This window comes from Pyxicephalus adspersus, chromosome 11 (assembly GCF_032062135.1).
Source record: "Pyxicephalus adspersus chromosome 11, UCB_Pads_2.0, whole genome shotgun sequence".
NCBI classification, from domain to species: Eukaryota; Metazoa; Chordata; class Amphibia; order Anura; family Pyxicephalidae; genus Pyxicephalus; species Pyxicephalus adspersus.
This window is the reverse complement of record NC_092868.1, coordinates 31887941-31902889: the sequence shown is the minus strand read 5'-3', so window position 1 is coordinate 31902889 and position 14949 is coordinate 31887941. Positions and strand designations below refer to the sequence as shown.

At 37.4% G+C, this 14949-nt stretch overlaps 1 protein-coding gene across 1 annotated transcript in view; it reads left to right on the top strand.

Annotated features, from left to right (window-relative positions):
• The first annotated feature begins 683 nt into the window (after window positions 1-683).
• Window positions 684-14949, top strand: part of LOC140340894 (transmembrane protease serine 13-like) — a 35633-nt gene continuing 21367 nt past the window's right edge. The window contains exon 1 of the mRNA XM_072426331.1: window positions 684-1108. Coding sequence (XP_072282432.1) covers window positions 1094-1108 — 15 coding nt within the window. The 5' untranslated portion in view covers window positions 684-1093. The remainder of the gene's footprint in view (window positions 1109-14949) is intronic.

Below are 14949 nucleotides of genomic sequence, written 5' to 3'. Positions count from 1 at the left end.
TTGAGATTATGTTAGCATGCACTAGAGTTTGGTGGTTTCTGGTAATGGAAAGGTGTGTATTTGGGTATATTGTTCAGATGGCAAATGAATTGGTATTTTTCTGTATTTTAAGGGTCTTTAAATGGATAAAGCATAGGAAAATGTGGATGTTTTGCAGAAATGTACTAAATATACACTTTAGGCTCCATTCCTTGTTATTAAAATGTCAAATGCTAGAACTTCAGTGGGCAGTAGAGAAGCGATGGCATTAGGAAGTGGGGCCTACCACCAGGATGGAGACAATGCACAATCTTTATATGGAGGCCCCATGCACCAATTTGACCTGGAATCTCTGGACCTACACAAGGGCCAATTTTAGGATTAGCACAGGTACCCACAAGCACCAGCATTTTTATTACTCTAAAATATGTTTTTTTTGTCGAGCCATGTCCACTTTAAGTGGCACATTGAGACATATTGCTGATATTCCCAGTTTTCCACAATTGCAGTAGATATCACACGTAGGAGAATAGGGAGGAAGCAAGAGCAGAGGAGAGATGACAAGAGCTGGAATACAGCCTAGGCTGGTATGACAGGTTGAGTGAGTTTGGGAGGCAGTAAGGGGAGGATCTCATTTACCTGAGAGGGAGGAGAGCAAGGATGCTGTTTGGGGCAGACTAGAAGGCAGAAAAGAGACAGAAAAGAGAACAGGTTGTGCCTAGGAAAGAGGAGGTGGTTACGCAGAAAAGAGTTGGCACTAACTGGATTAGTAAAAAGAACAGTTACCCAACATACATAATGACTAATAGACAGGTATTACCTGGTATTAGGTTAACTCGATAAAATAAATAAGAGTAGCTGATACTTCCTAAAGCAGATGTATTCTTTTCAGTGGAGGCAATAACTTAGAAAGTCATATTTATAAAGATTAAGAGAACGACTGGATAACCTGAAAGACTGGAAGTATTATTAGCTGGGGTACTAATTATACTAATTTGAGATCAAAAAAGGAATCACGTTGAAACAACATCACATCTGTTGGGTCAGATAGGCATTCAAGCCAATGGAATAAAACTTTCTTTCTCGTACATTGCTGGCCCTCTCAGCTTCATCGATGGCAAATCCTCCGGTAAGTGTTTTACCTGCAGAAAATGTTACTCTTTTCCTATTATTGTTATATAAAGTAGTGCAAAGTCACAAACATTGCAAATATGTATCATCTGTATTTAAAATTGACTTGTTTTTCAAAAAGGCTGATGTAATATTAGTTGTGGTCATCGCATTGGTAATAATATCAGTATTGTTGGTATTATGTATATTGTTAGCAACTGACAGTGATGCTTCGGATATTCATCAAGGGCATCAAAGTTTTAATATATCTGGTAGTGCCTGTGAAACTATCTGTAGTTCTCAATACTTACGGTAGAATCAATTACTAAACTGTACATATTCTAAACATTGCAAAATTTTGACTCTATCCCACGCTATTCTTTATTGGTTCTTGATATAGTAGAAAATATGTGTTTTTAGCGCTGTGTACCCCCACAGAGAAGATTTGTTCTCACTTCCTGTTAGGTGATAAAGTGTCCCAAAGGACAGAAATTATTATGAAACACTTTTTTGGTAGAATAAGGAAAGGTTAGAGAATCTGTCTGTGTTTTACTGCTGCCCAACTATTCATTTTTAGGTAACATATCTCTTGTCACAGGGACAGGAAGAGAGGGAAACATCTTTTCTAATAGGTCACCTATATTAGAAACAAAAAGAGAAATAAGTTATTATTGCATTGCATTTATATATATATATATATATATATATATGTATGTATGTGTGTGTGTGTGTTTTAACTTTAGGGAAGAAATTAGTTGTTCACATAAAGGAGTTATTCTAGCTGACACAATGTTTAGCTGTATGAGTAAAAGTTGTATGAATCTTGAGTGAATTGATAAATTGAATTTATTGAATCCATTCTGATAAAACAAACATGCCTAGACTACTACCTTATGATCTTGATACTGTTCAGAAAATTAGGCCATACAGTGGTGTTATTGAGATCCTCTGTAGTTAGAATTGTGCATAGGAAACAATTCTAGCAGCCCCAACAATTGTGGCACTTGCCGTTGAGTGTTAACCTATATGGCCCCTTCTACTGATCTTTCTGTATAACCAAGTAAGGAAGTCACACAATAGTAATAGAGGAAATGAAGGGTTCATTGTAAAAAATCTGAAGGAGTAAGATTTCATCAGTAAGCTGTGTGAAAGTTAGAATGGTGCCTAGGACAAAATCGTAGGAGTCCTGATAACTTTGTTACTTGCTGTCCAATGCTGCGCTTTATGGCCCCTTTCATTGACCTCTCAGTAAGGACGAGCGAGAAGACCACATGGAGCAGTAGAGGAAATAAAGGGCTCATTGTAAGAAATGTGGATGAGAAAGGCTTCATCAGGAGGCTGTGTGTTAGTTAGAATGATGCCTAGGACACAATTGTAGGGGTCCTGATAACTTTGTTACTTGCTGTCCAATGCTGCCCTATATGGCCCCTTCCTTTGACCTCTTAGTAAGGATGCGGATGGAGATCAAATAAGCAGTAGAGCAAATAATGTGCTCATTGTAAGAAATTTGGAAGATAAAGGTTTTATCAGGAGGCTGCATGATAGTTAGAATGGTGCCTAGGAGGAGTTCTAGGGGCCCTGATAGGTTTGTTACCTATCCAGCGCTTCCCTATATGGCCCCTTCCTTTGACCTCTCAGTAAGGACGAAGGAGCAGTAGAGGGATTAAAGGACTCATTGTAAGAAATTTGTAGGAGAAAAATTTCATCAGGAACTTGTGTGATGACAAAAAGTGTATATAATAAAAGAAATGCTGCAACAGAAACTATTTTGAAAAACTTCCTTAGGAGCAAGCCCAGTGAAAAAGAACATGACATCAGCAACTCGACCCACCAAATAAGCTATGCAACAAGACCAAACAAATCAAAGTAGGGGAAGGGAAACGTTTAAGGTTAATAAATGCATAGAACTTTAGGTTTTAGAAGCATTATCTTTTACTAATAGGAGGCTCAAGTGTCATTAAAAGATAAAAATAGTAAAAAAGGATGAAGTGAAAAAAAAAACTTCACATTACCAGCTCTGTGGTATAGCAGTAGTTACCTTAGTACAGGTACAAAAGAAAAAGCCAATATTTCATGTTCATCTGAAGATTTGATAAGGATCATTATTAACGTTAAAACACATGCTTAGTACTTTCTAAAGCTATTTACACACCACACTATTTTTAATGCTATGTACACGCATCAGATAATTGTCGCAATGCATGCACAATCAGTTTCTGGAAAAAATCTAGCATGTATACAGTAGTTATCTGATGATATTTAGAAATTCGCTCATTTATTTAGAAGCCTTCTTTGTATACCTTCAGCTTCAAGAATAATGTGCAGTTATTGCAAAAACAGCATGGTGGCCTGTGGTTCTGTTTACAAAAATGCTGGTTCAGAATGGCTTTTACCAGGTGATTTGTAACAGTTTTAAAGATTTGTAGCAGCACTCAACAAGTTTACCATTTCAACCTGTCCTGATCTCCATCACATGGGTGGGTGTATTCTGTAGTTTACAAAGGTGACATGCAGGGCTGTTCATTCTGCAACAGATTTAAGGATTGCACAGAGAATTACAACCTTACTGCATTATAGACAATAAAGATAGGAGTCCACATTCAAAGTTATTGAATTGTTTCACTGATACCAGAAAAGTAGATAAATAAACAATGAAGACAACTGGGCATTGCAGACTTTGAAATGGGACACCAGATGTAAGACCTGCAAATACCTAGATGTCTTTATTATTTCTTTCTGTCTCCATATATTTGTATATATGCACATATTGCCCATTCACTCTAAAGTCACAGCAATGCAAAGGAGGTCCAGAATAGCATAAGGCAGTTTGTGAGTGCACCCCACCAAATACAAACCAAAACATACAAACAAAAATAACAAAGCATCCATAGTAAGGCTTTGTTCTCCCAATGTGCAGTGCACACACAGAGATCTAATTATGGATCAATGAATCTGACATTTCCTGAAATGTTACTTAGTTGGCATACAATTACTTCCATTGAAACACATGGAACTGAAAAATTCTCCACCAGAGAATGCTTCAGGGAATGACAGATTCACTGCTATAAAAATTGACCCCATAGTGTGCAGAGTACAAGAACAGTATACACTGCATTGAAAGCAATGTCTGTGTTGCAGTGTAGGCTCAGCAAAGCACCTGTGAACAAGATCCAACGGTATAATAGGCAGAGATAAATGTTTCTGCTCTTCATATCCCAGTGAATTGAATTAAAATTGGTGGAAATGGTGGCTGCAAGATACTGAAACTATTAGGGCCAGTTAGCAAAAAGCCATTACAGCAATGCACAGTAACAAATATTAGGTGTGTTGTTGTGCTAAGGTGCTATTTATTATAAATATGTTCAGTGCTGTGGTGCACGGTGCTAGCAAAAATGCTGCAGAAGCAATTTTTGGTCCATTGTGGTGTGTTAAGTATAGCGCTTGACTTTTTATGGAAGTCATTTTGTTGTTCTAATCCCTTTTGTTTATATTTTAGTTGTGGAGATTATAGGTTCCTGCACACCTAAGAAATAAAATATTGCTAGATATAGAAAATCTAAAGTATTAAAGTGTCAATGCAAAAATATTTCTCATAACCTTTAGTGAGATATCAAACCAGCACTGGAATTTTGATGATACCTCATGCAGAGAGACTAAAACTTGCTGGCACAGGCTTCAGGAAATTAAACAAACCTACAACATATGTGAAGAGCTGGTTATACTGGGTTACGCAAAAGGATAAATCCAATGTCATACAATTCATTTTCTTTCTAGAGCCACTATTGTCAGAGTAGAAATGTCCCATCAGCATACAACAGATGGGACCCTAAGGCTACGTACACATGTTAGATTTTTGTCAAAAGACTAAAAAATGCATGAACGAGCTCCTCTCTGATCTATGGAGAGAAGAGGGGGGAAAACAAGCAAGTGGCAACCCGTTGCCTGCCCTCTCTCCCCTTTACTAGCGTTATAAACATCCGTCGTTCATGGACTTGCCAGGACAGATCCATAAACGACATCGAACGAGCGCTGTACACACATCAGTTTCCCATCCGATAACAGCCCTGAGGCGATAATTGGACGAGAATCATCTGATGTGTGTACGTAGCCTTATGTGACTATATGTGGGAAAAAGTGGCAGAAATTCAACATACCTAGAATATTGCAATCAGAGATTGCTTGTGGCTCTGGCAAGTTCTGTACTGTGTTATACTTTCTGCTTTGTGTGAGTTTTGTTATGTTAATACTCCTAGAGCTCTATTTAAAAACAGGGAATCAAACATTACCTTTTTTGTGTGTGTGCTGTGTGCATTGTCGGTGCTTTATGTTGGGTGTTTGGTGCATTCTGTGTGAGCTTTGTATTTTGTGTGCATTCTGTGTAATCTGTTCTGTGGCAGTTTAGTTTCCATTGGGGCAAATACAGTAACATAAGCTTATTCTTATATGAACTCAATGGGACAGGGCTACAACTCTGTTTTGCTAGGTTTACCTGATTTCCTAATGTAGCACTCCTATCATTCATAAACAAGTATTATCTTGCTTCTGAAACCTAATTTATGTAAATATGGTATTTGTCTGAAAAACAGACTAGATATGAGCTACCCAGTTAAGGTTTAGATTCAATTGTGCTGGCATACCAAAAATGCAAAAGAAAAGTACACCTATAAAGTAGAAAGAGCAGAAACTGGCAACAGTCATTCCATTGTGACAATGAAAAAGCCCATTATTCTCATGATTTGCGTGACTTAGCCTTTATTATTTGGGTCAATAAGTTCCTACTTTTATTAAAACCAATTCAGTGATTATGTAACGATGTAAAGTAAAACATGCCCACTTTCATCAAATAATATATTCATGGAACGTTCTTCTCTTTGTCTCCACCTTTGAGAATTTCAGCCAAGCAGATAACATGTTATAACCTGCAAATATCCACAACACATTGATACTAATGGCAGAACTATTGAGGTGTGAAGAATAAAATGACGTTTGTGAAGGTTTATTTTTCCCTTTAGAAACTTAAATCTGAACTCCAGACAGATTAGGCAACACAAATGACAAAAATTAAATGATAGAAATGATACACTGAAAAAAATACACTTAAAGTGGAATATCAGTAAGAAAAAAATGACAAGGTGGAAAGCCTTCAATCCCTCCACAATCCTAGGCCAGTATGAATTGGACACTATGTGCTGCAATCTTCTATCTTTTTCCTTCTTTTTGTTACATCACCCAATCTCGCACTGCGCAAGCTCAAAGGCGACCCAGCTTCCTGAAATTGCCGATGGCCTCTTGGGATATGTGATGTATGTATGCCAGGAGGCCACAGGTTTTCTATTATATTTCAGGTGTCCTCCTCTTCAAAAAATTTAAAAAACACATTTTTCTTTATATAATGAAAACATGTGGTGATAGGTCCATTTTATTTTGCTCGAAATACAGCTAGTATAAGTACCTATTGTGATTACATTAGGGTCAACCAGTTAAAGTCTATTAAGGGAAGAAAAAAAAGATAGGTGATTGTGGTTCTTCACTGTTCAATCACCAGGTATGGGTAGGGACATTAAGGCTGGGTACACATATCAGATGATTCTCGTCCGAAAATCACCAAAACATTGTTTCTAATAAGAAGCTATTTTAAAGCATAAGAACACATTTTTATTTATTGCAAACATAATGTATTATCAATATGGTTCATATCCTAGTGTTCTAAAATAGTTTGATAAATAAGAAGTGTCTATGCAACCAATCAGAAAGGTAATATTAAGGGCCCCTCAGCCAATGTATTAAGTATTAGGTTTTGTACACACACTAAACTATTGTCTCTGGATCATTCATGGTTGTTTCCACAGGCAAAAGTGTGACAGGTGAATGAAAGAGTGCTGTACACACAGCGCCTGTTCTGTTTTATTAAGAGAGGAGGGGAAAAAATGAGCGAGTAGCACCCATCTGTGCTCTCCTCCTTAATCATACAATATGCTGTACTGACAACGTGAAGTTCTTTTCTTGCATTTGCCCAGGTTTTCAACACCCTGGTAATTTATTAGCCTCAAGAAAACACCTAACACGGAGTCCTAAAAATAAACACCAAATTATTGGAACTGATCAGTACAAAAGAATGCCCAAGACCTGCTTTGCATCATTTCCAAGTGGCAATGTAGTAACTTCCTAAATAATTAACCATGAAAATAATGATGAGTATCAGGAACTCTAAAGTGTAAATTGCAAACACAAAGTCAACAAATTCCAATGCAATTTCTCTGTTGGTATGCGTAGTCACCAGTTCTTCTATGCATTGCATAAATAGCTTTTGTATGTATCTTATAGTAAAGTGCAATCTAATATGTTCATAATGTCATTTATGTGATAGGACAGGAGTGCAAGAATGGTTTGAATTGGAAATAAATGTGGCAAATAGGTTTATAATCCAGTGTGTGTTACATGCTACAATGTAATTTATTAGGACAATGAGTATTCCAGTATCACATATTAGTGGCCTATAGAAAAGTGTCATCTGGCAGATGGTAGTGTACAAATATTTCATATAAAATATTCCACAAATTTCCAGATAGAGGTAAAACGCCCCAATACACTGTCTCATATATACATTGCTGATACCTAAAGAGGACCTAAACTGATAGAAAATGTAAGCTGACATTTGGGTTGATCTTTTGGTAAACTTCTGAGCTGCATTCACATTCTGGGTCATTGCTTCAGAAGTTATTACAGATAATAAAAGTAAAGGATCTGAACATGAACTAGGCGTGAAGGAATTTTAATAACCAGGTCGGTAATGGCAGCTCGCATAAGTGTTCAGTATAAATCCTATATAAGTTAAGGTCTGAAGCAATTTATGGCAATCAGAAACCTTAACTTTTAGCCTTCAGATTATAATCTATGATGACCTATCACTCATCTGTAAATGTTGCATTGACATCACTAAATTATAGATTTCCTGGCTGTGCTAATAGCACTGTGAATCCCGGGTGAAAACAGTGACCTAATTCACCAATGTTGGAAGGCATCTGATCTGGTACAGGCAACTCACTGCCCTCTTTTCCTTTGCACCATCACTTAGAATAAAAGTTTATTCAATGGTTGACCAGCAACAGTTTTTGTGTTCATTGACATGATATAAAAGCTGCTATATTGGCCCCTATAAGCCTGCTGACCAAAGTTCAAAAGCCAAATCTGCCATAAAGGAAAACTTTTTTTTTTCCAATAAAACCATAATGCACTGCGTGTCTTTTGAGCTCTTTCCATCAGACTTAGAAGGGCTAAGAGCTTAGTGTTTTCATGAGTGTGGCCATGTCTTGTTTACTATGGAGAACCCTGAGGCTCTTCTTTAGTAGTCTGCCTCCATTTACAGTTCCGATTTAATTTTTTTCAGTGGTCTGCAGAGTTAAGCTCTTCAATTTGGTACTAGTATCAAACAGTAGAAGACAAACAGCTCTCTTTTACATTTTAGGTTTGTAAGTCCTATTTGTTTTCTTGTTTTATTATTTGTCTTTGTCTTTGCTTTTTAGTTGCATTTATTGTTCCAGATAATCCTCTTACAGCTGTGTGTACTTTAGGATACTTTTGTAATACTTTCCCTTGTGTCACCAGTGTGCTTGTGGTGTAATTTAGGTTATTTAAATCATAAGCCCTGGAGATTGTTTTCCTTTGATGTGTATTTGTGTAAATGTGGATTGCTAATCATATATCCTATGTAAAACAAAACAAAAAAAACAACAACAAAACAAAACATAAAATAAAATGCAATTTTTGATTCTACCTCCAGTTCTGGATTTAGTTGAACAAATCATGCTCTACAAGTACCCTATTCCAAGCACACACTTCTTTTTTCTGTACCCTGCATCCAGAAAACACACCCTACCATCCATGTATCACCATCAGTCCCTAATCACTACAGCCTCACTGTCCTCCTTTCCTTTCCCTCCCCAGCTCAGAATGAAAGCTTACCCCATAGTTTCCCTGCAAAAGTTCTTGTGTTCATTGTCACTATAAGAGTTCTGTCCCTAACTTTTTAGGGAAGAGCACTGCATGAGTTTTTAACTATGCACAAAAACACAAATAGTATGTGATTAACCCCTCAATAGGCTTACCGCAGAGTATGTTCATAATATTATTAATCACTTAGTGACCAGAACCTCGAGTATTCACATTTACCCCTCTGTAAACGAGCCCTAGAGTACTCACATTTACCCCTCTATAACTGATCCCTAGAGTACTCACATTTACCCCTCTATAACCGAGCCCTGGAGTGTTCACCTTTAGCCCTCTGTAACCGAGCCCTAGAGTACTCACATTTACCCCCCTAGAGTACTCACATTTACCCCTCTATAACCGAGCCCTGGAGTGTTCACCTTTAGCCCTCTGTAACCGAGCCCTAGAGTACTCACATTTACCCCTCTATAACCGAGCCCTGGAGTGTTCACCTTTAGCCCTCTGTAACCAAGCCCTAGAGTACTCACATTTACCCCTCTGTAACAGAGCCCTAGAGTACTCACATTTTCCCCCTGTAACTGAGCCCTGGAGTACTCACATTTACCCCTCTGTAACTGAGCCCTAGAGTACTCACATTTACCCCTCTATAACCAAACCCTGGGGTGTTCACATTTACCCCTTTGTAACCGAGCCCTAGAGTACTCACATTTACCCCTCTGTAACCTCTGTAAGCAGGACCCAGAATACAGACAATAGGAACAACTGTCAGAGCATTTGCATTGATCTCTTGGTGGCCACTCTCCAGTGTTTCTGCATTCATTTTCCTTGTACTATTAGTTGTGTTCTTGATTGAGCACCAAATGTATTACTTCAGCTCCTCTCTGGTTCCACCTGTGTTTCGTAATTCTCTCCCTCACTTCCTTGCTCACCTAATGTTGGACACAGCTACAGCAGCTCCAGCCATTTCCTAAAGTTGTAACTCAACAACTCAAAACATTGACTCTTTTTTTCAATTTTACATGGATAACAATCTCGGTCACAGTTTCCTTGCACTCCAAGTGATGTATGGCCAGCTTACCAAAAATAGTAAAGTGGAAAATAGTAACCAGATCCTAATTATGCTGTCTGCTGTTTATTTAGCAGCATAAGGACTAAAAACTTGAAAATGATTTTACTATAACTAATTACAACAGTGCCTAGGAAGAGCATAATTTTACTGCCAAATGTACTGTGTAAGGTTTCAGTCTTTGGTTTTTTTATGCATTATGTAATGACCTAGCTTGTTATTAGTAGCTACATTGTGGAAAATGTTATTCCTAATCAAGACTCACTTTGTCTTTAAATATAAAATGTACTTGTCGTACTTTGCGTTCACATGTTGCATTGTGTTCTATATAATCTATGAATATATAAATATATATATATATATATATATATATATATATATATATAAATATTTATACAGTATGCCTAATCTTCACTCATGAATGTTACACATAGAGTAAGAGAATACAAGAGAGGTTTACAGCTGTTTCTATTTGAGGTTGAACTCCAATCCTACCTTTAGTTTTGCAAAGTTGTACAAAGCTTTCTTTCTCTGATTTCACTGCACACTGTGAACTTTCACAATGTGCATTAGAAGCTGCATCATGTTAGACGAAGCCCAGCTTTTATAGACATCATCATCTAGCCTTTTCCTTCCCATGTTTATTGTCTCTGGTCCACTCCTTGCATTCATTGTCTGTTTTTGAACATGGAGGCTCAGCATCACATGGAACTTTACACAGTTTTCCATTTTCAGGAAGCTATGCACAGCAGCCTACCGAACCCTCCCAACAGCCATGACCTTGTACAAAAAAATGCAGAAATACAATTAGGGTGTCAATGGGTCTATAAAATGTATTTATTGAAAACAGAAAGGTCTTATTTAAAAACATAATTTCTATGCTGTTGTGGGGGCAAATGATGAACCAGGACACATGATATAGTAGCCGGATAAGTGTCAGCTTTGATGTGCTTGCACATGACAGGTTAGTCACTTTGCAGCTATCTTCATTTTAGGAAATCAGTCTTAGTACATTTGCATATTAAATCCCCTAGTTGTTTTTTTCTAGAAATATTCAGCAAATCAGAATTTTGTCAGGGTTGAAGAAGAATCTATTACCTGGTGTGTTCATTCTCCACAAATTAAAAATCATATTTTGGGTAAAGCTTCTTTGAAACGAGAAATTAGATGTATTTTCAGGATGTTAGTCAACATTTTACCCCAGGTAACCTGAATATTATTAATTTCTTTTGTTGACCAATGATCTATTTCTACATTTAACTCCACCAAGATATTTATAAACCAGTAAGACTCCCATGAGTAAACCTTCAGGACATCTTCCACCTAAAACTTATATTTGTTGTGTTATAATAGGATTGTTATGTAAGGGTTGTAGAAATACAAGTTCTCCAATATACTTAACGCCTAAGTGCGAACAGTGATATATTGTTTCTTGTTCTTGTTGGTCTTGTTGACATTGAACTATTCAATTTCTGTAATTAGTCACAGACTATGACTTCTATTGTATGTCTCTTTCTTTAACATGCAGAGTTTGTTGTTAGTTTGTTGATGTAGCACAATATGTAATGTTCCTAAATCGAGAAAATGCTGCCTTTTATGTTTTTTTTCCTGTGTTTATAATCCTCAAAAACTCAAAAAGATGTAATAAATTGCAACTTTCCAGTGCTTAGAGGGCTAGAGATTAGATGGGAATGGGATTAAGTGCTAAAACACAAGAAAATAGTTTTCTATACATTGAAGGTAAAGTAGGGATAGAAAAACACATGTGGGTGGAAAAGTACCAAATTTCCAGTTGGAGATCTTCATTTATTTATAAATTTTGCTGGAATAAAATTGGATGTTCGGACACCTGCTGACCACAACATTCTATAAGTTTAAAAACAAATTACTGTCAATGTTCTTTATTTTTTTGTTCTTAAAAAACAAACACAATAAGAACCCCCTCAAATTATTATCAAGCACCTCTCCAAGCTTCAAACTTTCCTGGCAAGGAAAAGGGAGGGGTGGGAGTGTTTGTCCACTTTCCTCTTACTGAACCTAACAGGCCCCTCTGCCCTCTTAGTAGTGAGGTGGTCATGTCGAGAAACAGAGTCATCCTCACAAACTGCCCCAAATAGTTGTGGTGGACTGCAGGGGGTGGCCATATCGGGATCTGGAAGCCTCCTAAAATGGCCTTCAGATAGCAGCCCCTTCAACCTGGAGAATAGATAAAGTACATTGGGGTATATTTTCTTTGCCTATCCCCAGATAAAGTTAAATAAAAAAACTTTGAATATATATACATAAACTATATAAAAATAGTTTATTTAAAATAAAAATACATAGTTACATTTTTTTTTTAAATTCTTCATGTCCCCAGAAGTAAATGTCAATTATTATATCCAACACTGTAAATCCACATAAACCATGACTGGGCATGCACAGAAAGACACATATTAACCAATGAGTTTTTTCATATAAGCACTTTGTGTGAAACGCAGCAAGGTTCTCTAATTGGTGTCTGTTTACCTGTGCATACCTGTTATACCAAAACCTATGGCTAAGCAACAGAAATATGAAGACTTCTGGCATCATTTTGTTTCTGCAGTTTGTTAACCTCCTGAGCGTTACACTGAGGTCTAGATTTCTGTACCAAAAGTGATTCACTGTTTTTCATGAAATTTTTTTTTTAAATTGTAGACCTGTAACTTACAGAAATATGTCCGAACAAGGGTTCTAGTAGATATTATGAATATAAAAAATGTTTGAAACACACAATCATTTAAAAAAAAAAATTACTTTTAATAAAATTAAAGAAAAAACACAAAAATCAGCTTAAACATGACTACATAAACAAAGCTTGAAGCCATGGCAGGGGGGGTCAGGCAGGCGGTGATGTCCAGGTCCAGGCAGAGATGTCAGAGTCCAAGCAGAGGTCAAAGCAGGCGGAGATGTCGGAGTCCAGGCAGAGGTCAGGGCAGGCGGCAGGCAGAGATGTCGGAGTCCAGGCAGAGGTCAAAGCAGGCAGCAAATGGTCAAAATTAGGCGAAGATCAGCAAAGGTAAGATAAGACACAGTGTTACACACTAGCCATCCAGGGAATAAGTGGCAATTTTTAAAACTTTGATTCTGTATTTATTGGGGTTTGTTTTGAATTATTTTGTATTGATTGGATACGGGAGTTTGTATCCAATCCAATCCAAAATAAGAATTTGAATTTCCAAGTTATTTACTTTTATTTTATTTATTTTTTTATTTTTTTGTATTGGATTGGATACAGGAGTTTGTATTCAATCCAATACAAAATGAGCGTTTCAATTTACCAGTTATGTACTTTGTATTAATTTTATATTATTTTGTATTGGATTGGATAAGCAAGTTTGTATCCAATCAAATACAAAATATAAATTTGAATTTCCAAGTTATTTACTTTTATTTTATTTTTTTTAATTTTTTGTATTGGATTGGATACGGGAGTTTGTATTCAATCCAATACAAAATGACAGTTTGAATTTACCAATTACACACTTTGTATTTATTTGAATTATTTTGTATTGTATTCAATACAGGAGTTTGTATTGAATCCAATACAAAATGAATGAATGAGTTTCTATTTGAATTTCCCGCACACGCGCCGACGTCATCACGCACGCAGGGAGGAGCCGTCCGTTTTTTTTTTCTCCGCCGGACGGCTTCTCGTTTCAGAAGGCACCCGGCGCTGGAACAAGAAGGACGTGGGACAATCAGCGGGACCAGGTAAGAAGCCGGCCGGCATCTTGTGTTCCACCGGCCGGCAACGGAACACAAGATGCCGGCCGGCATCTTACCGGTCCCGCTGGCACCCGACGCTGGAGAGGGAGATCGACGGACAACGCTGGACGGAGGACGACGCTGGAATACGAAAACGACGCTGGATGAGCACAGGGGGACCAGGTAAGTATGGATGGGAAAAATCTCGGGGTTAACCATCCTAGCCGTTTTTTTTTGTCCGTACGAAGGTCGGGCTTAACGGCTAGGTGGTTAAGCATTGGAGTACATAGTGCCAGATGATATTGTGCTATTTGTGTTTGATGTTCTGCATATTTTAGTTCCTGAAAATTACAATGTGGGAGGATCCATTGTTTCCAAGAAAGCTATCGAACGAATCTCTCACGTTCAGCAGTTGCTGATTGAGATGGAAGGTCTGACACTAGGGCCCTGATTTATGAAAGCTATCCAAGGCTGGAGAGAATACACTTTCTTCAGTGAAGCTGGGTGATCAAGCAAACCTTGAATGGATCTGGTACAGGATTCAAAATATTTGCTAGCAAATAGCTAATGATTTTTTAAAAATCCATTCCATGTTTTCTGGATCACCCAGCATCACTTCTGAAAGTGTGTTCTCTCCATCCTTGGAGAGCTTTCATAAATCAGGCCCTAGGTGTGTTGTGGAGAGGTTACATAAAAAGAATAAGCACTTTCCTCCCGGCTGTATGACCTAGGAAAAAGTTGGAGAGATTACATTTCTAGATGAAGATGTCTGAGGCCAGCATTGGGCTCTGAAACCCAAAACTAAAGGCTAGCTTTAACCTAAAAAAGAGCATCAGATTCCCTCCCATCTCTTAGAAAACCCACTACTTGTTATGGGATATCTTGGACACTCCAGTTGAGTTGTTGAGTTATCTAAGCTCTGAAGACGTGTATGAGATGCATACTACTTCACTCCTCGTATTTGGTTACACCAATGGGATTTTAAAATATCAAGACATTTGCTGTCTCAAGATCAAGTAAAAAAAATGCTTTAAATTGATTTGTTATAATGGATTGCATTATGAAATACGTGCTAGCTCTTAACTTGTATTGGCAAGTGAACAGGTGTTTTAGAGGTT